Source organism: Hylobates moloch, unplaced genomic scaffold (genome assembly GCF_009828535.3).
Source record: "Hylobates moloch isolate HMO894 unplaced genomic scaffold, HMol_V3 SCAFFOLD_10, whole genome shotgun sequence".
Classification (NCBI taxonomy): domain Eukaryota; kingdom Metazoa; phylum Chordata; class Mammalia; order Primates; family Hylobatidae; genus Hylobates; species Hylobates moloch.
Window position 1 is genome coordinate 7,352,956 of NW_026652285.1, and position 27,860 is coordinate 7,380,815.

General features: G+C 52.0%; 1 protein-coding gene across 2 annotated transcripts in view; it reads left to right on the forward strand.

Annotated features, from left to right (window-relative positions):
- The first annotated feature begins 13,162 nt into the window (after positions 1 to 13,162).
- The window catches only part of TBX4 (T-box transcription factor 4), a 32,483-nt gene continuing 17,785 nt past the window's right edge, over positions 13,163 to 27,860 (forward strand). Inside the window, exons 1-4 of one of the 2 annotated variants that reach the window (XM_032162579.2) lie at positions 13,163 to 13,318; positions 17,231 to 17,425; positions 18,286 to 18,380; positions 26,558 to 26,677. In XM_032162579.2, coding sequence (XP_032018470.1) covers positions 17,234 to 17,425; positions 18,286 to 18,380; positions 26,558 to 26,677 — 407 coding nt within the window. In that variant the 5' untranslated portion in view covers positions 13,163 to 13,318; positions 17,231 to 17,233. Of the gene's footprint in view, positions 13,319 to 17,230; positions 17,426 to 18,285; positions 18,381 to 26,557; positions 26,678 to 27,860 lie in introns of those variants that run through there. The other variant, XM_032162580.2, reaches the window with a different exon arrangement.

Consider the following 27,860-nt stretch of genomic DNA (forward strand, 5'->3'; position numbering starts at 1 on the left):
TTGAGGTACTCTTCTTGTCCATGGATGGTTGTCAAAACTGATGTTTCTGTGGAAGTATGAGGACAGGAATCTCCTATTCCACCATCTTACTGTCATCACTCTGGCAAAAATGTCAAGTGGTTATCTCTTTTGTTTTCTTTGCAGTCTGCCATAATTACAAGATTCTTTCCAATGAGGACATTTTACTCTAAAGTAGTAGTAATACCATGGACAATGAATGAGTCTAATCTTTTTCAACCAAGTTCATTTCACTTTCAAGTAAATCTATTTACTCTGTAGTGTTGTAAATGCTTCCCAAATATTTAATAACTTGAAGTAAATGAGTATTATTTTGCTCATTTTACAGATGAGAAAACTGAGGACCAGAGAAGCTAAGTAGATCACCCAAGGTAATTCCTGAGATGTATGGACCCAGTGGCCAACTCAACCACCATGTCATGCTGTCCCCAAACCCTCTGGGCCAAATTGCACGTAGTTTACAGCCTGTCCCAGGCTGACAAGGAGGTGACAATTTCACTAAGCTTTATGATTCTGAAGCCTGGAATCTGAAAGCCATGGAATTCCAAAAGTCTGAAGAGGCCCCCTTTTAGTTGTGTGGCTTTGGGAAAGTCCCTTACCTCCCCTACGCCTTGGTTTCCTTATTTGTAAAATGTGTGTGATACCATCTGTATTCTTTCCTACTCCTCAGGGTTGTTATGAGCTCAGGTATATGTGAAAATGTTACATAAACTGTGAAGGATGTAGGTAGGCAGGAAATCAAGGGAGAGATATCAAAGAGATGCCATGTGAACAAAGGTGCATTAAAAGGACTGTGAAGGCCATTGTGAGGGAGCTGTGTGAAAGGGAATTTGGTTCCTGAGGAGGGGCAGTGGGACTGGGGTAGAAACAGGTTTGGTGTTAAATCTTGGAGGCCTTTAATGTCAGGTGATGCACTGGGATGTTACTGACAGTGAAATAAGGAGGGTAGGCTATGAAGAGTCATCCACTGCAAAAATACAGCATGATTGTCGGGTTGTCTTCAGCCACTCTGCTGGGCCTCTAGGCCTGATTCTTGAGTGAGTCTGAGAGAGGGAGCTCCCCAAGACAGGCTCTCTGGACAGGTGAGGACTCCAGTGGTGTATAGTGACTTGCTGGCAAGTTTTAGTCAATGCCCATGAGAGGGAAGCTGACACAGGAGGCCAGCATTATGGTTCTTTCCAGAAGCCCAGGAAAATCAGAGTGTAAGCCTCTCCTATTTGGTGGGTCCTTCCAATTTATGGTAGCCAGCTCATTTGATCCTCCAACAGCCTGGAATGGAGATGAACTCTTATCTTCCCTCCACTAATCTGCTCTTCCTAATGTCCCCAGTGGCTCTAACTTCCTCCTCCTCGAATCTTCCTTAATACAGTTGCCAGTAGTTTACATTGCTGACCTCTCCCTTGCTCCTAAAAAGTTCTTTTGCTGCCAGGATTGCACTCTCTCAGCCACATTTTTAACTGATTCTTCTCAGGCCCCCTGGCTGATTTCCTTTCTTTTCCACACCCTCCAAGATTCCATTCTTGGTCTCCTTTTCTTTTTCAATGAATTCTCCCTCAGTGGCCTCATCAACTACCAGTATGAATGCCCACTGTGTACTCATGTGTCTCAAATCGTGATCTCCAGACCCTGTATTTCTTATCATGACTAAAATGAAACTCATCTCTGCCCGTACTCACTGCCTCTTCTCTCACAATGTCATCACAACCACAAAAGGATCTGTGTCAAAGCTGTGACAATGTACCTGGTTGGTTTTAGCAGAGAGGGGATTTTTTGGAAGCATGGGGCAATTCACTGACATGAAGAAAAGTCTTGAAGGTCAAGACTCACAAATAATGAAGGCCAGAGCAGCTCTGGGAAGCTGAACAGTGGATACAAGTGACTGGCTTCCCTAGGGAATGAAGACTGAAGAATGTAGTAGAAGAACATTACCCACCATGTAGTGTTTGTTGAATCTAAAATGAACTGTACAGTTAAGGAAGTTGAGGCCCAAAGAGGATGATTCAACTTCTATCTCTTCATTCTTTCTGACATTAGGCTCGAGACTAGAATTACAGGAAGAAAGCATCTGAATGCACTAACTAGGGTCACATGGTCTTAGCTGGGGGTAAGCACAACCCCTTCAGTGATGGTCCTAACAAACTGTAACTCAATCCTGATATTGTCAATCTTGTTTTTAAAAGCCTTTAGAGGATGATTCTTTCTCTTAAAACTCAACCCGCATTCTGAACCTGAAAAGGGGGGGGGATGAAGTCTGTATGTAAAAATATCACAACTGTCCATCATACTCTGGCCCAGAAACATCTTTAACTCCTGCCTCTTCCATACTTTACTTCTCCTAAATCTCTTTCTAATAACTTCCCTGCCCTCATAACTCCTTGCTGCCAGTCTCTACCTGCAAATCTATTTGCCCCACTACCAGTCATCTTCTACAATACATTCTGGGCAGGGCGCAGTGGCTCACGCCTGTAATCCCAGCACACTGGAAGGCCAAGGTAGGTGGATCATTTGAGGTCAGGAGTTTGAGACCAGCCTGGCCAACATGGTAAAACCCCGTCTCTATGAAAAATATAAAAATTAGCTGGACATGGTGGTGGACACCTGTAATCCCAGCTACTCAGGAGGCTGAGGCAGGAGAATCACTTGAACCCAGGAGGCAGAGGTTGCAGTGAGCCAAGATTGCACCACTGCACTCCAGCCTGGGCAACAGAGGGAGACTGCATCTCAAAAATAAATAAAATAAAATAAAATAAAATAAAATAAAATCTGATCAGTCCAAGCTTCTCCTTCCCTCCCCCCGCCCCCAAAAAGAACCCTTTATGGTTCCCCATTGCCATTAGCTGAAGTTTTTAATATGGTTTACAAGGTCCTTCCCAAGCCTTATCTTTCCACAAGGCTTCATTTACCACTCCAGCACCACTACTCCTCAAACAGGCCTCTCTAAGCCTATGTCTGTACTCTTCCTTTCTCCTGGATGCCTTTCCCACATTCTCTGTCTGAAGGATCCCATTCATATTCGTCTTTCATTTATAGCATCAGATCTCACCTCTCATGGAGACTTCCTCAAACAAGCCAGGATGAGTTGGTTAATCCTTCTTTTGTACTCTCTTCACACTCAGTAAGGACTTAAGATTATAGCCCTGAGCACATTTTATTATGGCGTTTGTTTACAAGTCTGTCTTCTTCACTGGACTGGGAGCTCCTCTACAGTAGGCCCTGAGCTTTCCTCGGCTTTATTGCCCTAGTGCTCAGCATTGTGCCTAGCATGTGGTGTTTGGTGAATTTTAAGTGAGCTGTACAGATGAGGAAACTGAAGCCCAAAGAGAACAAGCTGCACACTTAGAATGAGCAACCTCCCCAGTGGCAATCAAGTTGGAGAGATAGTTGTGATCAATCAGATTGGGCTTTGTAATCATCTAGGCAGTTGCTAAAGACTGGAAGTAAAGGGTGGTCACCAGCTATCTCCCGTTGCACTTTGAGAAAATAAGGCTCGACAGACTCAAACTTAAATGGTCAAGAGGGATTTAAGTTAAAGAAGAGAAAGACCTTCTTGTTCCTGGGTCTGGTAGACAAAAAAGTGAGCTGACTCAGAACGTTTGTGAACTTTTTGCCTCTGGAGGCTTTTACAAACAAGATAGACCTTATTATCAGGGCTGAGTCGAAAGTCCTGTTAGAGGCGGACAAATGGCTGAGCTGACGTCTGAAGAAGCTGCCTCTTGAGGAAGCCCTTGAAGGGCAGAGGAACCAGTGAGAAGACTTCAGTTCCCAGGGAGGTCAAGGATGCCTGCGGGAGGGGGAGACAGAGGAGGGAGCCCTTCCTAATTAAGCCTCTACCCACGAGTGAATGTGAGGCTAATAAGGCGGCCCCATTCCAGGGCACCTCCACACCCAGCCAGCCGGTCTGCCTGTTTATTGCCCTTATGGAGATCATTAATGCCTCCTGACACTGGGGTCACTCCCGGGGTCAATCCCGGAGCCCGTTCTGGAAAACAAGGGGAAATGAACTTCCCAGCACATGTGGCTCAGCCTTGGCAAGGAGGGGGACTCTGGTCACCCCACACCTCAGCTCTGGGAGAGATCAGCACTCCAGGCAGTCAGACCCCCCAAAACAATTCCTTCTGCCCATGCTGGACTCGGGGGGGTGGTCCTGGGGAAAGGCGAGGTGGAGGCCCTTGTCTGGGCCGGGACAACCCCCACTGAGGCTGTCCCAACCGACAGACAGACACTAATCCCCTGGCGACGGACTGGGCTGGTGTCTGGGAGCTGCAGCTGCAGCTCAACAGGGGCCAGGCTGCCGGCCACAGGTGGCGGGAAGGCGCAGGCCTGGTGGCCACGTGGGCGCGAGCTTGGGCCTCGGCCCCACCCTCACCCGCTTCCCCCTCGTTGATTGGGCCCCTTCCCCCTCCGGAATCCAAGATGGTGCAGGGGGGCGGGCTTCCAGGGCAATCGGAGCTTCAATTGGTGGAATGCAGGCCCTTTAAGCTGAAGGACAGCCTCAGTGGCCACTCAGGAAGCTCCTGCTAGTGATGCTGGTGGGCGCTCAGCCACCTTACCTCACACTTAAACAGCCGAGGTGACCTCAGGAATCGGTCTCCCGCAGGCTGGCGAGAGCCACAGTGAGAACGAGGAAGCTCCAGACGGCCTCTGGGCAGGCCCCTTACCAGCCTGGGGCGTCTTCCTCGATAATGGAACTGAGAATCAGTCCCTACCTGCCGGCAAGAAGACGGGAAAACCTCCAACTACCTTGGAGGAAATCAATAGGATTACGAGGTTAATGCCAGAGCAGGCTGAGTGACAGTTACCAAATAAATGATCTTGGGAGGACATGGCTGAGGTTAAACGAGGCCCAATAAATAAAGGAACGTGTTCAAAGGAGAAACTTCAGAAAATGCAAGGACGCCGGAGGCGGGGGGTGGTGGTCGGGCCTAGGGACTCCTTCCTGTCCTCTCGTCGGGGGCCTGTTGAATCTCCCAGAGGAGCCACAGCCTCGGGCCTGCCTTTCGCAACCTGCAGACTCGGGTCTGCACCCTGTTCCGTGCCAGTGTTGGCATAGCTCCAGGGCACAGCACTCCTTGGACAGCTGCATCCCCCCGGCTTTGGAGACGGAACGAGGGAATGGAAAGTCTTACTGTGGAGGCCTGACCAGTTAACAGAGCCCCAGCGTGCCTCTGACTCCTTAGAGAAAGGACCGACTGCAGCAAGAGGGGTTGAAGCTAGATGTGAGGAGGCACTTCCCAGATTGATGGACAGAGCTTATGGGCCTTGGAGGCAAGGAAGTTTCCCGTAGGCCTTCAGCTGAGTGTCTTTTCTTCATGAAATCTGCTAGAGAACGGTTTTGGTGACTGAGCAGTAAGCAAAGTCCCTTCTCCAATTTCTTCCAAATCTTCCCACTGATGCCCACATCAAGCCTCCTTCCATTCCCTTTTCTACTGTGCCTGCCCCTTTAGAATTGGGGATTGAAAAACCCAAGCACAGAGAGCAGCTCTGGGTGAGTGGGGCCGGAGGCAGATGGGGGAAGTTTGAGGAAGAGGGCAGCAGGGAGAAGAGGGCCTTGGTGACATGGGATGGGGGCACTCAGGAAGCTCCGGGACACGCTTCTTGGGACGGCAATTGGAAAAGAGGCTTGAGCTTGGTACAGACTGCTAGAAGGGCCCTGTGATGTGGGGAAGGAGCGGAAGGCACCAAGGACGTGCCTTTTGTTGGAGTTTCATTCGGCTTTGTTGCCATGAGTCATTTGGCTTTGTGTTCATATAGTGCCTTCATAGTAATTAATCAGACTCAAGGAAGGAGAGAGAATGGTGTTCTGAGCCCCCAGTGCAACCCTGTGGTGTGTCCCTCCATACCCAGGGCTGGATTGCCTCTGGGGCAGTAGGTCTGTGGCCAAGTAAGTGGGGTGTGGGGTAGGGGCAGAGGGTTCTTTGCCTGGTGGCCTGTTATAAAGGATTTTAGTCCAGATGAAAGTACAATTTTCCTTATCGTCACTTGTTTCTGATATAGTCAAGAATTTCCCTTTTTAAAAATTTGTATTTTATAGAGATAGGGTCTTTTGGTTGTTGTTGTTTGTTGTTTGTTCGTTTGTTTTTTGAGACGGAGTCTCACTCTGTCACCCAGGCTGGAGTGCAGTGGCGCAATCTCAGCTCACTGCAACCTCTGCCTCCCGGGTTTAAGCGATACTCCTGCCTCAGCTCCCAAGTAGCTGGGATTACAGGCGTGCACCACCATACCCGGCCAATTTTTATATTTTCAGTAGACACAGGGTTTCACCATGTTGGCAAGGCTGGTCTCCAAATCCTGACCTCAAGTGATCCACCTGCTTCAGCCTCCCAAAGTGTTGGTATTACAGGTGTTAGCCACTGCGCCCGGTGGAGATAGGGTCTTGCTATTAAATATATTGCTCAGGCTGGTCTTGAACTCCTGGGCTCAAGCAATTCTCCCACCTCAGCCTCCCAAAGTGCTGGGATTACAGGCCTGAGCCATTGTGCTGGCCTAATTTGCCTTTTTTGTCCAAGGCTGTGTTCTCAGCTAGAAAGGGCCATCAACACCATCTTTGCACATGAAAAGCTTGCAGCAGAGTCTGTGTGTACAACGCTCTTCATTCCGTTAGCAATGTGTCCTGGTGAATGAGCACCCCACTCCTGGGGTCCTGCTGGCTTTCTTCCAGCAGCTAACGTGGTAGGAGTCTGCAGGAGACAGAGAATGATGTTCTTAGGAACATCAAGGATACTGGAAGTGCCCTCTCTTGGAAATCTGAAGAGAGAGATGATTAAGTCTTTGGTCCCTGGGTGACTATTTTATTTTTTAGCAAATGAACAATAATAATAATGAATAGGTTATGATCTTGGGTTCTTGAGCCCTATAGGTCCAATAACCTCTTTACTTACTGTGAGACCTTGGCCAAGTCCTATTTATAATGATACCTGTATTTGGGCGTTACCATGTGCCAGGCACTATACATGTTACTCTTACAACAACAAAGAGAAGGAGGCCGTGTTATCCCTGTTTAACAAATAAAACCTGCTTAGGTTAAGAGACTGGAGAGCAGTTTACTTAAAAGCATAGGCACTAAAGATTCAAACTAGTTTGGCTTTAAATCTTGACTTCATTTCCTGGTTGTATGACATTGGGCAAATTATGTGACCTCAATTTCTTCGTCTGTAAAATTGGGTTTATGATAGTAACCACCTGATAAGGTAGTGAGGCTGAAATGAGATAATGTGCATAAAGTTCTTAGAATTCTGCCAGGCACATTGTAGGTGTTTGATAAATGTTAGCTGTAATTGTGAGCCCTCAAAGCACTTTTATCTGCGTGCTGTCACTTCATCCTTTCTACTACCCTGTGAGGTAGCTGTTGTTATTAAATTCATTTATAGATGAGGAAGCAGAGCCTTAAAACTCTGCTCTAGCCTTAAAACTCTGACCTAGAACATGCTGTAGACCTGAATTCAGGCCTTTAAACTTCAAATTCCAAGCGTTTTCTGATACTCTCCCATTCTTGAATTCTAATTTATTTTAGCCCCTCATTCGGAAATATCCCCAAGGAGCCGAATTTAAAGCCAAATTTGGATTATCTGTGCTTAGGAAGAATGCAAAGGAGAAAGGGAAAAAAGGGAAGTGTTGAACAATTAAGTAATATCTCTGATTTAGGAATTTTTTTCACCTAGCACAACCCTAGGAGATATACCTTCCTCTGGTAGTGAAATAAGCATATATTTCAGAGAAGTCTTACTGGAGGAAATGGAAGGAAGTGAGGATTCAGGAGCATGTAGTGTAAGGACGGGGGAGGGGAAAGCTGACCTTCTACAGAAAATCCACCAAAGAAAAAGGTCTCTGGATCAGGAGGTCTAGATTGCTCAGGCTATGCAAAACCCAGGCTTGATCATTGATTCCTTACCTCTGTAGTGTCTCAAATGAGAGTTAAAGGAGGGATCCATCTGTGCTGTTGGTGAATCACTGTCTCTGCCCTCAGTCCCAAAGGGGCTCAGACCACTCTGCCTCACCCAGCTCAGAGATCAAGGCAGCCCAGTCCTCAGTTCCTTCTACCTGGAAGTTTCTGGTTCTCCCTGATGGGAGAAGGCCTGGGAGAGCAGGGTGAGAGGTCAGGTGAGCAGACCTGCATCTGTGGTGTGAGGGGAAGCACCTGCAGCAGCAGCAGCTGCCACCTCTACCCATCCCCTGCTCGGTCCTTCTCCAGCCTCCCAGAGGGAGCTCAAGCTCCTGCCCCACAGCTTTCCTGAGCTTGCTAATCTGAATGGGATGTGGGCTGAGGAATCTGGAACCAAGACTTGGGGCTACTGGGTGACGATAAAGCTACAGGGGACAGATCGATTCCCTGGTGCCTCATCCATCCTTTCCCTTTTAGAGCTTAATAGGTATCCCAGGCCTTAGACCACAGCATACACAGAAAAACATAGGTGGGAAAGAAGTGAGGAGGGATTTTGTTTCCTGGTTTTGAATGGGAAGGCACGAGCACATGCGCACTCAGGTAAGTATCTTTCATTATGGAGGAAGGCACTCAGCACTGAGCTGGTGGAGCAAGAGGATGGCTTGAGCCCAGGAGTCTTTGAGGCTGCAGTGAGCTATGACTGCATGCCAGCCTGGGCAACAGAGGGAGACCCTGTTTCTTAAAAAAAAAAAAAAAAGGAACACTGAGCTGGGAACTTTTACATATGCTTCAGGAGTATATTTAGCTGTAAGTAACAGAGATCCATCCAGACTAACAATGATGAAAAGAAATAAGGATTATTTTTCTTATTTATAAGAAGCAGGCTGGCACTGGTTTACCTGCTCAATGATGCCGTAAGGAACTCAGGCCCTTTCTGTTTTTCCTTGGATATCCTTAACATACTGACTTTCATCCTTCTTGCCTTAAAGTCTCTAGAGGGTGAGAACTTCAAGGACCTCATCTGCAGGGGAAAGGAAGATCACATCTTCCCCTTTATCAAGAAAGCAAAATATTTCCCACAACCTTTCTCCCCGCCAGTCTTCCGTTTAGGTCTTATTGGCCAACACTGGATTACGTGGCCATCTCTAGCTACAAGAGAGACTAGGAGAGCAGAGAACAGGATTTTCATAGACCAGTGGTTCTCAGCCTTGCCTGGAACTCCTGGGCTCAAGCTGTCCTCCTGCCTTGGCCCCCTGAGTAGCTAGGACTACAAGCGGTGCCACCATGTCTGGCTTTGGCTCTACTCACAGAGATTCTGACTCAGTTGGTCTGGGTTAGAGCTTGGCATTGGTATTTATTAAGTGCTCCAAAAACCTAATTTTTTAAAAAAAATTGTAATTGCTTTTCACTACACTATGGTGCCAGCTTATCCTCCACCAAAAGTTCATCCTCAACCAAAGCCACCCCAGGCTCTAGGGAGCCACCCTACTGTGCTGACTGGCATCCCCCACTTATCCTGTAGCCCCTGCTGTCTCTGAGATTGAATATTTAGGTGATTAATTACTCAGTTTGCAGGTCATTTATTAATGAATTTGCAGTTAGTGACGGGTTAGTCAAGCAGCTGGGTAACTAACAGAATGGTCAGTTGGCCTTTCCTCCTGTTTGTGTGTCTAACACATAGTAAGCATTTGATATTTCTTTGGATGAATGAATCCATAAAATAGAGAAAAAGATGGAGTTAATACAGTATCAAATGAGATGGCAGCTGTGAAACCACTTTGTAAATGGTAAAACACTGTGCAGATGTAACAATAAAAATTTATATTAGAAACTACTTTTATTTTTTCTTTATTTTTAAATTTTATTTATTATTATTATTTTTGAGACAGACTCTCACTCTGCCACCCAGGCTGGAGTGCAATGGCACTATTTTGGCTCACTGAAACCTCTGCCTCCCAGGTTCAAGTGATTCCCCTGCCTCAGCCTCCAGAGTAGCTGGGACTACAGGCGTGCGCCACCATGTCTGGCTAATTTTTGTATTTTTAGTAGAGACAGGGTTTCACCATGTTGGCCAGGCTGGTCTTGAACTCCAGGCCTCAAATGATCCGCCTGCCTAGGCCTCCCAAAGTCCTGGGAATAAGCATGAGCCACTGCGACCAGTCGAGAAACTACTTTTTAAAATTTAGGGCCAGGACAAAGTCTGTTCCTTCACCATTCACCAAAGAGTTACTGTTTCCACATTTCTGATATAGAGAACTACCATGTTGCTCTGCTGCTCATAAGCCAGATTTTATTCTCAATTATAGCAACTTTGTCAGCACTTAGTGATAGCATATATGCTTACTCCTTTTTCCTTGATCCTAATGTGTTTTTCTACTTGTGTTTTTATTAGCTAATTCTGGTTATAAACCACCTCAAGCCTTTTGCAGAAAAGAGAAAAGTAGAATAAATTTTTTAAATACTTGGGAGCTAGACTTTATCAACCATGCATTAATATAGGCAATCCTCACAGTAAGCTAGTAGGTTGGTGTAATTATCCCCATTTTATGTGAGCATTAACGGACTTGCCCAAGGTCACATAGCTGCAAAATGGTGAGCTAGGAATCACAGCTAGGTTTCAAAACCAAGGTAAGCCTGCTACCAAACCTGAGCACTTTCCCCCAAGCCAACCCAAATCAGTGTGACTGATGTGTGGCACAGTCAGTTATTCGTTTAGCTAGTTGAGGAGGGTTTTCATACTTTGAACTCCTCAAAGTAGTTTTGGAGAAAAAAAAAAATTGGTCTTTTCCTCTTCTACACAGGCTCTTTTTCAGCAAATACTATGCAGCATCCATTATAAGCTTTTCTATTATTTTACATATGACTAAGAAGAAAAAACGCTGCTAATTAAGCTATGGCACACCACTAGCTATCAGATGCATCTCAGTTTCAGAGATACCAGAATGTGAAAAATGTGTGTCTTAGAGTCAGTTACATGAGGTATTCCATTCTAATAATGGGGAATGTGCATACAGAACCTCTCTCGTTTACTCACTTGCTGGCTGGTTTGCCCCTTCCTTTTTACTGCCAAAAGCTTACCTGTCCCTTCCATATCTCATTTCTCCATGTCATCATGAACCTGTTGATATTAATTTAGACTGTCTGCCATGAGTCTCCAGAAAGTCTTGCACTTACAGGAAGGTTCCAGTCTAGTTTTTTTTTGTTGTTATTTTTCGTTTGTTTGTTTGTTTTTATTAAAGAACTATACTATATGGTCTCAGTATGAACTTCCTCCAATGACTGTCAACAAATTCTTTCCAGAGTCTGGCCTAGCTCTAGTCTTCCCACAGTACCTGGTGATTCACTGCCCTCCCTGTTCACCATTCCACACAGTAGTTGGTTGCTTAGTCTGTATACTATTTATTTGCAAGGGATTTCCCTACAGGCTGTTGGAGAGGTCATGGGAGGGGGCTTGCGAGCAGAAGCTGAGGCATGTCATCCAGGTCTCCCTAACACAGGAAACACGACTCCCCAGGCATCTCCTGAAACGCCAGGGCCTTCCCTTTCTCCATTCCAGGAGTCTGCAGGATTGGGGAAGGATTCCGCCTCTCCACTCCTCTTAGATATTATTTACCCTCCCTGGTTTGAGACTCCATGAGAGGAATGGTGATGGGGTGGTGGGATCTGGTACTGCAATGGTGATAGGGACTTGAGCAGCGGCCCACTGTTGAGCTGGATTTCAGGCTCCTGACAGCAGCAGCGACTGGCTTTTCTGAGTTGGTGTTTTGCTTCCGCCTTTGAGTGCAGGGTGGTAAAGGAGGCATTGATGCTGGCTTTCTATTTCCTAGCATTAGAACAGGGACAGACCCACCCAGGAAAAGAATTTCCCTGTCCTCTTCCCTTCAAGCTGATTTTGTGGTCAGAATCTGGAAAGGGACAGAGGCTGGCTGAGGACACTGGTGGAGGGAGGGATGCAGCCCATGCTAAGCACTAAGGGACCACTCTGGGGATCCTTATTGATGAGGATTCTGCTGTCTTTGCAGATGGGTGGGCAGGCCTATTCCTGCCCCAGGATTCTGGGCATGTGACAGGCGGGGAGGCTGGGGCACAGGCTTGGGTCCACATGGGTCTGTCTGCCAGTGGAAAGGCAGGGTCCTGTGGGAGGTACAGACAGACAGAGAGAAACAGAGGTAAGTGGTGACAGAGAGCTCAGAAGCTGGGCAGGGAGGTCTAGGTGCTGAGCGGGCCTCCCTTTCTGAGGCGGGAAGGACCGGGTGGCTGGGAGCAGGACGCTCCCCAGTCTCCACTTCCTAGACTAGGGCAGGTATTGGGCTTCCTCTTCAGCTCTCCAGGATCTCAAGGAGCTGCCGCGGAATCCTGGCCCTGGGCCGCAGTTTCCCCAGGAGGCTTTGCCAAGCCTGGCACCTTGCAGCCCGGCCTGGCCTCTGTCAAGGCCCCAGCCGGACTCGGCTCCACTCAGAGGCCGGCCCAGCACTTCCCTGCCGCCGCCGCCCCGCACCCGGCCACCGGGCTTCCTCCCTGTCCTCACCCCTGACCTCCGCAGCCGACTTCGAGGCGTGCCAGGCCGGGTCCAGCGCCCGCGGCCCCCTGGGCCGGGACAAGGAGGGCGGGTGAGCAGAGGGGCCGTGCCCAGGGCCTGGAAGTGCGAGGCCGCGTGGTGGGCATGGTAGGGAAGCGGAGCGTGGGCCTGTGAGGCGCGTGTGCGCCTGCGACCTCGGGACCGGGGCTCCCAAATGAACAGCGCGCACTGCTGGGAGCGGGGCTTGGGGACCGCGGCTCTGCGGGCGGGGAGCCCGCCGCCGGGGATCCGTAGAGGCGGCTGTCTGGAAGCGGGCGCCGGCAGGGGGTGGCCAGGCCCGGTCCTGGAGCGTCCTAGGCTTCGGGCACGGCGGGGCCGGGCGAGCCCTCCTGGTTGTCGAGCCTCGGCTGAGAGCCGGGCTGCTCGCCCTTCCTTCCCGCCTCTCTAATCTAAACCATGCGGGGCTCCCAGCCGCTACCCGGCTCGCGGGGCCCGAGGGCCAAGAGGAGGGGACTGGGCCGCGCGGTGGAGGAGCCGGCGGCTCGCGTGGGGCTCGGGGTCTTGGGGACCGCGACGCCGGGGAACCCTGGAGCCCCCCTCCCCGGGGGACAGCGGGCGCGGACTGATTGACAGCGGCGACGTCAGCGCGGAGAGGGTGGGGGGGGGGGGGCGGCCCCAGAGGGAGGGAGGGAGGAGGAGGGAGTTGAGGCCCCAAAGTGCAGCCTTGGAGATCAAGGGCCCGCTCCAGAGCCGGGATGTGTCCAGCCCCGAGGGCACGGCGGGCAGCTGGACCCTGACCCAGCGGCGCGGAGTCGGAGCCCCGGCCGTCCCGCGCTCCTCGGACCCGAACCTGCAGGGGACCTCGGGCCGCTGGCGCCTCCGCATGCGGCACCGCAATTAGGGTGAGTGTCGGATCCAGCCGAGTGGGGACGAGCTGGGCGTGCGGGGCTGGGGCCACAGGGGCTCAGGGTTAGGCTGCGGGGTCGGATAGGAGGATGAGCTGGAAAGGAGCGAGTCACGCGACCCAGGGAAGAACTTCAGGGGCGGTCAAAGTTGCAGGAAGGCGGCGCGAAGTGCCTTGGGTCGGGCCGCCGCCTCGGCCCGACACCCAGTAGTTGGGGCACGAGCCCTCCTCTCTGAGTAACGCGATGAATTGGGTCTAGAGACCCAAGAGCATAGAACTATCGACAGCGCCAGCACCCTAAGAACAAGGCCGTGACAGGCGGAGCGGTGGCCTGGAAATTGGTGTTTGCAGAATATGCAAGGCCAAGGAAGAGGGCCCTGGTACTGGAGCGAAAATCCGTGTAGAAATGTGAGTGATCAGAACACTAGACTGAGAGACTTTGATGCAACAGACTAGTCAAAATTAAAGCAAGGAACATTACATATAAATAATGATGGATGATGAAAGATTATTAGAATGTGAACAATTACCAAAGACAGGGCTAATCGGCATAACTGATACAACACGTGAACTTTCAAATAATACAATCATAGTCACTTTCAGAATCAAGTGAAAATAGTAATCACAATTTTTAAAAGGATTAAAGACAAAGTAATTCTAGATACAGGAACAATGTAAGGACCGTTGTATTAAAACCAATTGCACTAATATAACATATAGTAATAGTGTAACAAATTACCAAACTGTAGGAAACTAGGAAACGAACTGTAGGAGAAAGATGAACAATGAAAATACTATTAAGGCAAATACTATTAGTGGTAGTGATATAATAATATAATGTATTATTGATACTATAGTGAACTATTAAAACAAATATTAACTAAAATCTTAGGAGCAATAGTAATATAAATAAAGACATATTAACAAGAATTGCTGGAGTAATATGACAATTTATGACCAATGTATTAATAGTCACAAGAACATTATAAATAATGGTTGAGTAATAAGAAGTATTGTACCAATGTGATGAAAAATAATCAGAGTATTAAGAGCTACAACAATATTACAAAGTATGACAAAATAACAAGAAGTAATGATGTGATGAAAAATAACTAGCGAGTTAAGATCCGTAACATTACAAATAATGACAAAGTAACAAGATACTGTCAGGGTGTGTTGAAGAATAATACCTGGAGTGTTATGAGCAAGTCTAACAAAACAAATTGTGGTTAGATAACAAGAAGTATTATCAGGATGTGAAGAAAATTAACATGAATTTTGAGAACAATTATATAACAAGTTATGGTAAACAAGAAGTCATTGAAACAGAGTGACTAAGTATAAGCAAAATGAAGAGCAAGCAACGGAAACGTATTAGGGATACAAAGCAAAAATAAAAAATAACAATAGATTAACGTGACCTGTTGTTCACTATGTCACCTCGATATTTATTGGTAATAGTATTTTGAATGTGCCAGGCGGCCCTGAAATGATGGAACAGTGACAGGAAAACAAATTTAGTAACAGTAAGCTAAAGAATCAAAGCAGGGCTTTAACCATACAGTATTAAAGATACAAAGTAATAATAATCCACGCGATAGGATATTCTCAAAGTTCCCGAACTGACCAAAATACTACTCTGATAATAAGGACAATTAAAATATTAAAAAACAGTACGAAATATTAACAGTTCCCCTAGTGCAAGAAACACATCCCCAGTAACCTAAAAGTGAAAAGAAAAATGCTGTCGTCTTTGGAAAACGAGACAGCTGAAAGCAACAGACCCCATTGCAAACGCAGCGGAGTCTGCGGGCCGCACTCGCGGAGGAGTGGATGTAAAGGACGAGCGCGGACCGCTATGCGGTGCTGAGTGCGGGACCCCGCGGTGCCGGCGGCGGCCGAGCGCGCCCAAGTTCGAGGTCCGAGAGGACCGCGGGGACGGCCGCCCCGGGCCAGCCGGGCGTGGAAAAAAGGAAATTGCTGGGAAGGGGGCAAGCTGTCGCGAGGTCAGGATGTGGCTTCGTGGCGGAGAGAAAAGGAAGAGGCAAACCCTGAGCCCGGGAAGGAGAGCACCTCGCAGGCCTCGTCCCCAGTCCGAGCTGCGGGACCGGCGTCAGTGGACGCGGGCGGTGACCCAGCTCCTCACACGGCAGGACTGAGCGCGTAGGACTGAGAGCGCAGGGCGCGAGCCGCAGGGCTCCGCTGCACGGCTCCGGGTGTGACGAGAGCCCAGCAGAGGACCCCATGGCCATGCGGGCCAAGCGTGAGACAGCCCCTCCTTGCGACCCTGCAGGCCGCCACATCTGGGACCAGCCGATCGCTTGGTCGCTGGAGCCGATCCCGCCGGGGCCCTAGATATAGTTGGACCCAGCGCGCTGGCCGGAGCGGGCAGCTACCCTACTGGGGGAGCGGTCCCCTGTGTGGGGACTCCTAGGTTTCCGAGGCTCGGCCCTGCGTTCGCACATGGCCCGAGGCGGGTGCTGGCGCTGGCCATGTCCAGCGAGTCTCCCTGCGGGCTGTGGCCAAAGACCGGTCCGCCTGTCAGCCTTATCTTTATGGGTTTTTCCCAACCCAGACTGGCCCCGGCCCCTTTTTATCTCCTGGGTTGCACTTGGCTTGTTTACTTTGCGAGGCCCTGGGAGTCGAAGTCTAAGCCCGGGATGAGGAGGCCTCTGAACAGGATGGGCGAGAGGCCTGAGCCCGGGGATGCTCCGGGAGGGCCCGGGGAGAGCGGGAAGAAGGTAGGAAGAGAAAGGCGGGGCATTCCGCCTCAAGAGGGGCCGTCAGACCTATAGCAAGCCCCGCTGGAGCGCCCAGGTCCAGCAGGATGGGGAAGAGCAGGGAGGTGGAAAGGGGAAGCGGAGCAAGCGGGGCACACCCTTAAGGGATGCGGGCAGGCTGGCCTCTCAGGCTGTGCTCTCATCCCGACGCCCCAGGACCTGCTTCGGGCAGGGAGCAGGCACCTGAGTAGGCGAGGGAATCAGCCAAGACACCCGAAAAAATGTAGCTGCGTCAGGCAGGGCTAAGCGGTTCCTGTGAATGGGCCCAGCCTACTGGCCTGGTCTTTCGCTGGGAAGGGTGTGGGTCTTTAGGCCCAAAGCAGAGCCCTGTGGCGCTAAAGTGTGCCTGAGTGAGCCTGTAGGTTCGAACTCGAGCACCAGGCAGGGGAGGCTTGGGCTGAGGGCAGAGCCTGGATCAGTCACCCAGGAGAGTGTGGCTGCGCAGGCTAGTGGGATGCCGTGTGAGGGGCTGTGTTTGGGTGTGAGGATGTCTGTGCCAGAACGGGAAAAGGATGTGTGTGGACGGGGAGTGTGTTGGAGTGAAAGCCTTCGGTTCGGGAAGTCTCTACCTCAGTGCTGTCTGAGGGATTGGATGAGGGCAGATGGGTGAGCTGGGCCTGAGGTTCTGAGGCCCTCTCTGCACACAGGTGTGGAGCTGCAGGAGCCTGGGCCCTGCCCTCCAGCCTGGCTCTCCTTTCCTGCATGGCCAGGAAGTGTCCTGGCTGTCCTGGGCCCACAGAGAGGCCTGGACCCCAGTTATTGGGGAACAGCCGAGAAGACGCAGGCCTCAGGCTCCGGAGCCCAGTAGGAGGGAGGGACTCGGGGTGCAGCTGTGGCAATGCCGAGAGGGCGGTGCCTCCCCTAGACCTACTCATCACAGAACCCCACACCCAGGGGCAGGCAGACATTGAACTGCCGCAGACCCTTCCAGGTCCACAGCCTGAAGGGAGGAGGCGAGGGACCTGCCTTCCTTGAGGGTTCCCTCCTCCAGCTCAGGAGGGGGCGGGGTCCACGTGCTCCAGGGCTGCCTCCGCGCCCCGCACGAAGTCCCGGAATCGGCTGGAGAGGGCCAGGGGGCCTCTGGCAAGTGTGGACCTGGGCGAGTGACTCGTTGTGTGCTGTGCCCGCAGGAGATGCTGCAGGATAAGGGCCTGTCCGAGAGCGAGGAGGCCTTCCGGGCCCCGGGCCCAGCGCTCGGCGAGGCCAGCGCAGCCAACGCCCCCGAGCCCGCGCTGGCAGCGCCGGGCCTCAGCGGAGCCGTGCTAGGCAGCCCCCCGGGACCCGGGGCCGACGCCGCCGCCGCCGCCGCCGCCGCCGCGGAGCAGGTAGGGCTGCGCCAGCCGTCGGGTAGAAGTCGGGCGTCGGCCTGTCTGCGGGGCCGCCTGTGTCCGTCTTTCCGTCCGATTGTCGGCAGGACTCGCTTTCAGGAGGACCTGGCTGCATTCAGGACGGTCTGCCCGTTCGTTCTCCACTGGACAGGGCTCGCTTTCTCTGCCCTCTGGGTCCTTCTCCACTTTGAGCCCTCGGGGCTACTCTGGGACAAGCAAGAGCTAGAGCTAGAGATAGAGGAGAGGGCGGTAAGCGAGAGGGAGACCTCGGGAGCATCTGAGCGAGTCTGGACCAAGTGTCCAACTCCAACAACCCGTAGAGGGCCTGGAACCGAACGACGGGGGCGGGCAGGAGAAGGCCACCCCGCCGGTGCGCACGGGAGCCGCTGCGGGGCTCCGAGGCCTCTGGGACGTCGCCGAGGGCTTCACAGTGATAATCGGACGATCACAGCGCACGGGATGCCGCCTGGGGATCTGTGTGCACTACCTGCAGGCGCGCGCCTCGCCGAGGGTGCATGCGCCTCTCCCTGTCTGTGTCTGCCCCGGGAGCCTGTGGCGATGGCCCGCCACGGAAGTGTTCATGAGTGAGCAGGAGTATCGTCTGACCTGCGCTGCACTATGTGTGTCCTCTGCGGGTTCCTCCGTAGGTGCAGCTTCAAAGGAGGAAGTTTTAGCCACCGATTAATTCTTTTATATTCACGAATAGTTCGAAATCGTTCTGTGAAACGAAATCTGGAGCCGTGGGCTCCGGGCGGGCAGGGTTCCGCACAGCTCTTCGGGTCTGGTTCTTCTTTCCTCAGGCTCCGCGTGGAGCCCTGGGCCAGGCAGACACAAGTTTCTCTCCCTCCCATCCCCAGCCCATAGAGAACATCAAGGTGGGGCTGCATGAGAAGGAGCTCTGGAAGAAGTTCCACGAGGCGGGCACCGAGATGATCATCACTAAGGCTGGCAGGTCAGCGCTGGGAGACTTACTTCCGGGGATGGCGGTGGGGAGCAATGGGGGCTAGGGGGGTCCCTTAGAAGTCCTCTCGGCCCCGGCCTGGTGGCCTGTGCGAGTCCTCTCTGCCTCCTCGGGCCTCAGTGCCACCTCCCTTCGCAGCTTGGGACCGGGCCGCCAAAGCCCGCAGGGGGCCACCGCAGCCGCGCGGGACTTGCGGGAAAGACCGAGGGGAGGGGGCAGCGCTATGCAAATGAATCCAAACAGGGATCGCGACGCCCAAAGTCCCAGCTCCAGCACTTTTGGCCCCCTGGGGGGCTGCTTTGCCCTCCTCTCTTTGAGGACCTGAGGAGGTTTCTCAGGAATGCATTGATTGGGGACCCAGAGATGCCTCTCAGCAGATGGGGAGACGGAAGTAGACTATGCTGTTCAGTTTTCATACATTTTCGTGAGTGACTCGAACCCCAAATTTTTCATCCCAGGGGCGCCGCTCTTCTGTTTCCATCCCCATCTCTGGCCAACGGGAAAGCACTACGTTGGGCTCCGTGTGTGTTGTTGGGGGAGCGGCTCTCGGTGGCTGCCAGAAAAGGATGATTTATAAAGTGGAAACATCTTTAAAATGCGCTGGTGTCTGTGGGAGAGAACAGGGAGGAGAGGATGAGAGGAGGAAGACTCACGGGGGCGGGGGGGTGAGTGAGAGATTCGCTGGGGCTGGTGGGGTGGGGGTGGGGGCAGGAGAGTGGAGGAGAACGGTTATCAGGTGAAGGCGGATTGCTGTAGACAGAGACGCTGGCAAGTTCAGGTTCAGGAACTCCCTCCCCACCCACTCTATCCCCTCCACATACACACACTTGATTTCGGTCCCTGAGGACAGATTAGGTGCGAAAATGTCCCTTTGCCTGGATGTGTCTCATAATTGGGATTTGAAGGAATAAGATGATGAAGCCTCAAGTGCCAGGAATTTGGAGTCAGACCATGGTGGGTGAGGGATCCAGTTCCAACTCAGCTACTTTCATCTGTGAAACCTCAGACAAGGTACTCAAGGGTCTGTGCTCCCTCCCCACTCCATCTGTAAAAGAACAGGTCTTGCCTCATTCATTGTATGTAAAGCACCGAGTTCCTGTCACATCCAAGCACACAAGAAGTGCTAGCGAATAATATTAGCAATAATTAGAGAAGTGTCTGGCATCCCACTCAGTATTTCCTTCTACTTTTTAGAGAACTCAGCTCTGCTGAACCACTTAGTGAACGATAGACTATTCAAAGGAAACAAAAAGCCGGCTGGTTTGCTGTGTGCAGTGTATGGGGTGCTGTGGTCCTTCCTGTCTCTGCTCACTGGCAGGCCTCATAAAGTTTCCTTTATTTTGTTGAGGGTGGAGGTCTGGGCACTTGGCCACCCTCAGGTCTTAGCCAGGGAGGTGGCATCACCACTCAGGGCCTCTATCAGGAGAGAAAGTAGGTTTATTTTAGGGCTTGAGCTTGCTGTATTTTGGGGATGGAGATAGGGAAGGAAAACGCATGAAGGGGCTGGCAGAGGGTGCCACATGGAGCAGGCACTGAGGACCGTGGAAGCCAGGTGTCACAGGCCCTGCCTCTTTCTGGCTGAGTGCACTTGGGCAAGTCACAGTCTCCTTGTAGCTCAGCGGTGTCAGGGAAATAGTGACCGTACACCTATCTGCTGTCCCTTCCTTTTCTATCACTGTGAAACGCAAACCAGGGAATCACGTGGATGATAGTTGGTAAATGGATAATCCACTTGATCGAGTGCGAAGGGGGATGAGGCTATTTCTTGTGCCTGCTGGTGTGGAAAGAAGGTAAGAAAGAGAAAGTTTCAGAACTTCCATTTTTAGGCAGCAGAAATAACCTTGTCTCTTGAAAATAACTGGCCAGCATGTTCTCTGGGCATGTCTGGCCTCTGGCATTTTAAACAAAAGTAGTTTTTTTTGTTTGTTTTCCTCAGTGGTGTTTCCTGCATCTGCATGGGTCCTCCTCCTCCCTCTCCCAACACGTACACTTATACACATACTTCCATAGGTGGCCAGCTTCAGGCAGATGTTTGTGCTTGATCCTAGTTGAGGCTTAGAGATGGACCTTAGGGAATTATGATAATATTTTTTAAATGGCTGTGATGATGTTGGCCAATTATGGATCCATCACAGCCTTTCACTTCTCTGGCAGAAAGTTATCCTTGCACCGGGTCTGGTTCTTAAGAAAATCACTAGTCTCATGCCTCCAACCCCTCACCCCTCACAGACCCCATTTCCTCCTTCATAGCTGCCCCCCTCCTTCAGCAACCACTGTATTGCTCTGATCTACTTTACTCAGGTTGTGGTTCTTCAACATCCTGTCCAGCGCCTCTCCCTGCTCCCCAAATACTGTGTGCCTCTACTGGAACCCTTCTTGGTACACTTCCATTTGTCAGTCTGGGCCTTGCTGCTAAACCTGGAATCATAGCTTCCTAGATGGCTAGAGCTGGAGGAGAACCGAGAGAACATAAACGAAACCCCAGAGAAGGGAAGTTAGGTAGTTACCAGGTCCACACAGGAAAACAGATGAGACACCCCACCCCCAGAACACAACCCCTACTTTGATAAGTTCCCTTGATTGCTTTTTTATGGGGTCCTATTCAGCGTGGATTGTGGCTCTGCCCTAGAGACCTTGGCTGATTTAGGGACGCTAAGTGCCATCTGGCTGGGCAGGAGCAGGCCCTGGAGAAGGCGAGCCAGAATGTTCTCAAGCCAGGTTGAGTTCTCGGATCACAAGTTTCCTTCCTACCTTAGCCCTTTGGGTCCTTGAGAGTCTTGAAGGTCAACAGAGAGAAGAATCCCTTTCACTGGATTGTGACTGTGAACTGCCAAACAATTTGGCCCGGTGGATAAAATGCCAACCACAGTGGGAGCCACCAGTTTCTGAATACCCAGCAACCTCCATGTCAGGTGTGAAATGGGGGCCACAGCCCTCCGCAGCCCATCTCAGTCTCTTGGGTCTCTGTGTCCAGAGGGTTCGTGCTGATAGCTGCAGACAGCAGATCCCTCTCTTGGCCTCCCCACATCCCTGCCAAGCTTGATACATGTGAGAAACTGCATTTTCTCCCAAACATAGATAAAAGTGAGCTCCACAAAAAATTTTAAATATAAACCTCCCCAAAATGAAAATTGCCTAACTGTCTCACTGCCCTACTCCTAGGTCATGGTTTTGCCACCAGATAAATCTCCACTATCAGCCTTCATAGCCTGTTGAGTTCAATGTTGCTTGTGTTAGTGACAGTGAATTTGCGTTTGAAAAATGAACTACCGATGAGAACTCCTGTTGAACCTGTATTGTTTGTTATTCTGAGGCAAGGATTTGGCCCGGCTTAATCCGGGGCTTCAAAGCCAATTGCCCTCACTCTGTATACAGAGCGTCAGAGCCCAGTGGCGTGGATGATAAGAGAAGTAAGGGTTGAAGACACTGGGAAAGTGGGTTGGGGAGAGAGTGCTTTGATCTCTTTTTAAAGTATTTTCTGAAAGCAAAAGTCTATCAGAAGGAAGTGCCTTTAAAAAAATCTAAGAGAAGCAACTGATCTTCCAAAACAACATCCATTCCACACACTCTCACCCCTGCCCCTCCCTCAGGGAAAAGATTTCTTAAGTATGCCTTGGGTGAATTAGAAAACCGTGTGTGTATGCCTCTGTGTATGTGTGTGAAATGTGGAAATCGATTTATTAGCTACAAAATCGGAACTCATTTGGCTACAAAAGGCTTGGTCTCAGTGTAGGTGGCACCAGCAGCCCCACTCCTAACCCCAGCCTTGGATGCTGGGCCCTGGCCTCTTCTCCGCACACCCAGAATTCCTCCTGAAAAGCCCCCGCCGACATCAGGGTTGGAGAAACAAAGGGTTTTCAGGGGACCCCTGCCATTTTACTGCTGTAGGGTTCTTTTCAGACTCTGAGCTCCAAGGCGCCTGTGTATGTGTACACACATATATAATTTTTAACCTAAATGTATTGAAGTGGAACATTCCTACAGAAGAGTCCACACGTCTTAAGGGTGCAGCTTTACAGACTTGCACAAAATAAACACACTCGTGTAACCTTCATCCAGATAAAGAAATAGATCATCACCACCACCGCCCCAGAATCCTTCTTGTGTGCCTACCCAGTCAGAGCCATCCCCACCTTTGAAACTGCTCTCTAGACTTCTGACCCCTTCTGGCTGGTGTTCCCCTACATTAAGGGAGGGTCCCCAGGGACCTCCAAGAAAGTCGGGGCTGCAGTGGGGTTGGGGCTTGGAGGACCCTCCAGGTGGAGAGAATCTAGCAGTATCCCCTAGTCTCTGTCCCTTTCCCCAGGAAAGGGGCTGACAGTAAGCGCCTTGAATTTGGCCACCGCTTTGGCCAGGGAGCTCCCGCGGCTCTCGGAGCGCAGCTAGAACTTGCGTGTTCCCGCAGCAGTGAGTTCGCAGTTACGGGTTTGTTGCCAGAATAAAAAAAGCCCCAAACCCTTGCCCCGCGCCCCGCTCCCCGCGCGCCTCCAACACCGAGAAACGTCCGAGGAAGCTTATCTTAGCAGTTCATTCTAAAGCCATTTCCGAGTATGAATAGATAAAGACTCCAGCCCCGCACCCTTTCAGAGCCTGTTTCATGATCAGAGGAGAAGCCCCGGGCTTTCATCTGCTCCCGGGCCGGCGAGCAGGCGGCTTGTTTATTCCCCTGGCGGAGCCGTTTCCGCGTGTGCCGGGGGGAGCCCCCATCTGTCTGGGGGCGCGGGAGCCCGACGGGTCGCGGGGAACTGGGGTAGCATGGAGGGGGCGCTTGGGGCACGGAGAGAAGGTGCGGGGCACGTGGAAAGCGTGCCGACGGGCTGGGAAGAGGGAGGGACAGGAGGATGGGGTGGGAGCAAGGAGAGGGTAGGGAGCGTAGGGAGAGGGTGCAGGGAGGGGAAGGGGGAGCGCGCAAGGAGGGGGCTCGCTGGGGCGGACCCAGAGGTAGAGCGCAGAGTGCCTGGGACAGGCGGGCTTCACCGCCAGCGCTGGTGGCAGGGCCTGCGTGGACACAGGCGGCACCCGCAGTGTCTTCCTTCTTGGTCACCTCCCCCACCCCAACACACAAACAGGGAGGCGTTGCTTTCCACCGTAGGGTGTTGGTTTTCAGGTACATTCTATGTCATAAATCACAGAAACAATTTACATCTCACTCCATCATTTCAAACCTTTCATTAGAGAGGCAAAGCTCATAGGAAGTCACAGCTCCCAAACCCAGCCTGGCCTCTGTCGCCTGAGGCATGCCACGCTGGGGAACACCCCCAAGTCAGGCGTCTAGGCACCAACTTTAGTCCCTTCAAGAACCCAAAGGCAGATGCCCAAGGGGCCTTGAATTCTCCCCTCGACCTGGGCAGGAAGCCAATGGAGGGGACAGAGGGGACCTCACTTTCACAGGCAGCCCTTCCCCAACCCTGGGTGGACCCTTCCTCCTTCTGGAGCCACCTAGGCAGGGAAACGATAGTGCTTAGGGCCCCCCACCCCACCCCAGAGTGGGTTCTGCATGGCTCAGAAGCAGTCCCCCAACTGGACCCTGCCAAGACCTAGAAGTCTGTTGCATTGAAGGCAACGGAACTCCCTGAGGCAGTTCAGGCCCCAGTAGAGGGCTTTTGAACTCCCCATTCAGACCAGACATCCTACTTCCCTGTCCCTCCGCTTCTGAGTGCTGCTGCCTTAGGTAGAGGGGAATTGGTGGGCAGGGGAAGCGAGGCTGGGAGGTACTCCCCTTCCCTGTGCCGATGCCCACATCTCCTTATCAGTCAGGAATCTGGCCTATGATCAGCTTCCAGGAGGGGCCAGGTCCCAAGACACCAGCTGGGGCTGCAGAGAACAGGCTCCTCAAAGGCCTTCCAGAAAGCACTTAGTCAGTGTCAGCCTGGCCTCCTGGGCTGTGGAAACGAAGCCCAGCAGGGAGAAGGAGAGGGGAAGGCCAGGGCCCCTTAGCCTCCTCTCAGCCTAGGCTATGACGCGTGCCAAAGTGGCAGTGAGCCCTTCGCTCCTGGCCCCCTGTGTGGACACTGGCCCTGGAGGGAAGCCATGGCTGCCCTCTGCTGTTGCCACCTGGAATGATGACAGGAAACAAGCTGAGTGCAGGCCCCCGGTGCCAGGCCAGCCCAAGTATGGCCAGGGCTGCCCCATTTTGTGGCTGTTTCTGTGGCAATTACAAAATGGTGGCCTGGAGGGGGCAGGATTCTTGGCCTTACCCCAAGGAAGGGGGAGGCGAGGCAGCTGCTGCCCTCCCTGCTTCAGCTGTTGGCCCACCAGGAGAGAGGCAGGGCCGGGAAAGGGTGGTGCAAGCTCCAGCTGCGTCCCCAGGCCCCATAGGAGGGCTGGTAAGCAGGAGGCAGAGTTGGGTTCCTGAGCCCCTCACTTCCCCCATTCCTGGAGAGGGGGCCGGGTGGACATTTGAAAATGCTTTCAATTGACATCTGAGACAAATTCTTCCACAAGGTTTATAAGTCCCTAGACTTTCAGCTAGAACTTCCCTCCTCCCTCCAGGCACGCACACATCCACACATGCGCACTTGCACACCGCTCACATGCGCCTGGGCACACACACCCCACATCCCCCCGTCCCGGCCCTGCGGTGCTTGAACAGGCCTCTTCCAGCAACAGAGGGGCACAGGCGGGGCTGGGTGGGGCGTGGCTTGGCAAGGAAGTGAACCCTCCACCTCGGTCGGGGTCCTGGCCTGGGCTTAGGGCCTGCCAGCTTATAGAGGTCTTGATCCTTTCTGGAAGCCCTGTCCTGTCCAGGTAAGCTGGTGCCCCTGGTGACAAAATAGGGGCCTCTGATCAGCTGTTTGTGACATCTTGGACAGCTTCTCCAGGGTCCCGTACTGTCTTGGATTAGTGAGAGGCAGAGAACAACCTGATGGTTGTCCCAGAGTGGACCAGCCGGGCAGTGGCACAGCTCAGTGGGGCTTAGTGTCTTCACTGTGTCTTCAGCTAGGTTTGGATCCTGTTTCTCTTGCGGGACACCTTTGTGGAAGATCAGCTGGGGTGGGGGATGGAGTCTGAGGAGGATTGTGAGGAAGTTCCGTTCTTCCCTCTGGTGAAGTCAGGGACTTAGTGACTAGGGGAGGGAGCTGTGCCCAGAGCGTTTGTGTATGCGTTGTGCTGTTGTGTGTGCATAGGTGCTGAGGGGTGTGCAGAAGCCCCCTCTAGAATGTGCCCTGAACCTCAGGGCCCTGGACAGCCTCAGCATGGGCTGCAGGAAATGACAAACTTTCTGGGTTTTGGTGAATCCATTTTCGCAGCAGTAGGTCATACCACTTCTCCATTTACTTTGCTGAGGGTGGAATGCAGCAGGGGTCCCTGGTAATTCACGCAGCAATCTATGAGATAGGTGGTAGTGTTATCCTCATTTTAGAGATAAGGAAACCAAGGCACAGAGAGGTTCAAGCAAGTTGCGTAAGGCTTGTCAGTGGGGTCCAGGCCGTGCCCATGGCAGGTGGTTTCAGAATCCATGCCCTCTCTTATCCATGAGGCTCCTGGACCGACTTTCCCCTGATACTCAGGGTGCACAGGTCCAGGTGAGGTGTTCACAGGGAGAAATACCCCTGATAGACACACTGGAAGAACCCAAACCTAGCAGGGTTTTGCACAGCAATCTCCTGTCTTCCTGCAAGCTGGTTTTAGGCCTAAGGGTTTCCACAGAGGCATGACCCAGAGGAGGCAGCTCATTATTTATGGAAGCAGCTGACAGGGGTTTCTGGCCCCCTATAACTGCACCCCAGAACTTCAGTTGTGTGGGGGCTGGCAAAGGACAGGAGGGAAATTAAGGCAGCAAGGTTGGTGTCAGAATCTGCTCCCACAATCCTGACTGGGGTCTCTGTGCTTCAGCTGCTTGCAGGCACTAGCCCCAAGTCTTAGGGGATTATGGGGGAGGGGATAAGTGAATTTGGGAAACGGTGTAAACTCTCCTCCTAGACACAGACTGATGGCTGCAGAGGCTCAGAGACAGCAGCCAGTGCCATCTTTTCCCTGTGCAGCGCGGGCAGAGGGGGAAGTGAGTTGTGCAGGTCACACAGCTGCGACCAATGCCAGGATTGCTGGCCAAAAGGGCAGCACCTGTTAGTGGCCTTCTGCCCCACCCCTCCACCCCCTTGCTCACTCTGTTCCATCTCTCCTGGTGCTCTGTCCACACGCTCCGCCTCACCCCTCGGCTCCCCCAGGAGGATGTTCCCCAGCTACAAGGTAAAAGTCACAGGCATGAACCCCAAGACCAAGTACATCCTGCTGATTGACATCGTCCCTGCCGATGACCATCGCTACAAGTTCTGTGACAACAAATGGTAAGTGGACCCTGGCCGCATCACCCACGTTCCCTCAACTGCCCACTTGCCACGCCCCCACCTAGTGTTTTGTCTGGGGGATTTCTTAGCTACCTGAGTGACTGCCCAGGTCTGCAGGCTGGAGTCCACTGCCTGGAACTGGCTGTGCAGAGGCTGAGGTGGTCAGCGAATGTCTGCATGCCTGCTTCAGGTGGGGCTGGGGTTGGGCTGAAAACCAGCTGCATGTTTGGGAGTTTGGTGGATTGCAAGGGTCTGTACTCTCCTTATGGCCATGGATAGTCAGGACTTGGTGGCTATGCTGTCAGGTGACAGACAAATCATTAACACTGGCCAGATTTAGACTCTGTCAGTGCTTCACTGTGGGGAAGATGGGAGCGGTTCTCTTGGAGACTTTAAGAGCAAGGCCATTACCTGCTGTGTGGGGGCACTCTCCTGTTTCTCCATGTTCTCCTTGGCTTCAGGCCCCTCCAGCCATCCGGACGAAGTGAGGCTCCACCAGGGGGTTGGTAGATAGGACCCTTTGGCAAGGGGCTGGGAGACATAGAGAGGTAAAGGGACAAAACCAAAAGGGGCCAGGTAAATAAAGGCTGGGCTACCTTTCGTGAGGCCAACTCCTTAGTCCCTGACTGCCTGGGAGCTCGGAACAGCGCTCCAGGAGCGAGCAGCCAGCCAGGACACTGGGCTCCATGGCAAGTGAGCCACAGAGCTGGAGCGATTGGGCCGAGGAGGCAGGATTTGGTGGCCACGTCCTGGCAAGGGCCATGTTTCTGTTTCTTCTCCCTCTCCGGGCTAGAACTCAGAGCAGGCTCTGGCTGCGGGGAGAGCTACCAATGAATTTCTTACCATTGTTTTGGGGACAAGCCATTTGAGAGTTGTCTAGGTCCTCTGAGAAGCTCCCTCTAAATAATATAATTTATAACATGTGACAATCATAATCATACCAGGTGTAGTGGCTCATGTCTGTAATCCCAGCTACTCTGGAGGCAGAGGCAGGAGGATGACTTGAAGGTCAGGAGTTTGAGACCAGCCTGGGTAATATAGTAAGATCCTTGTCTCTACAAAAAAATGTAAAAAGTTAACTGGGCATGGAGGTACATGCCTGTAGTCACAGCTACTTGGGAGGCTGAGGCAGAAGGATTGCTTGAGCCCAGGAATTGGAGGCTGCAGGGAGTTATGATCATGC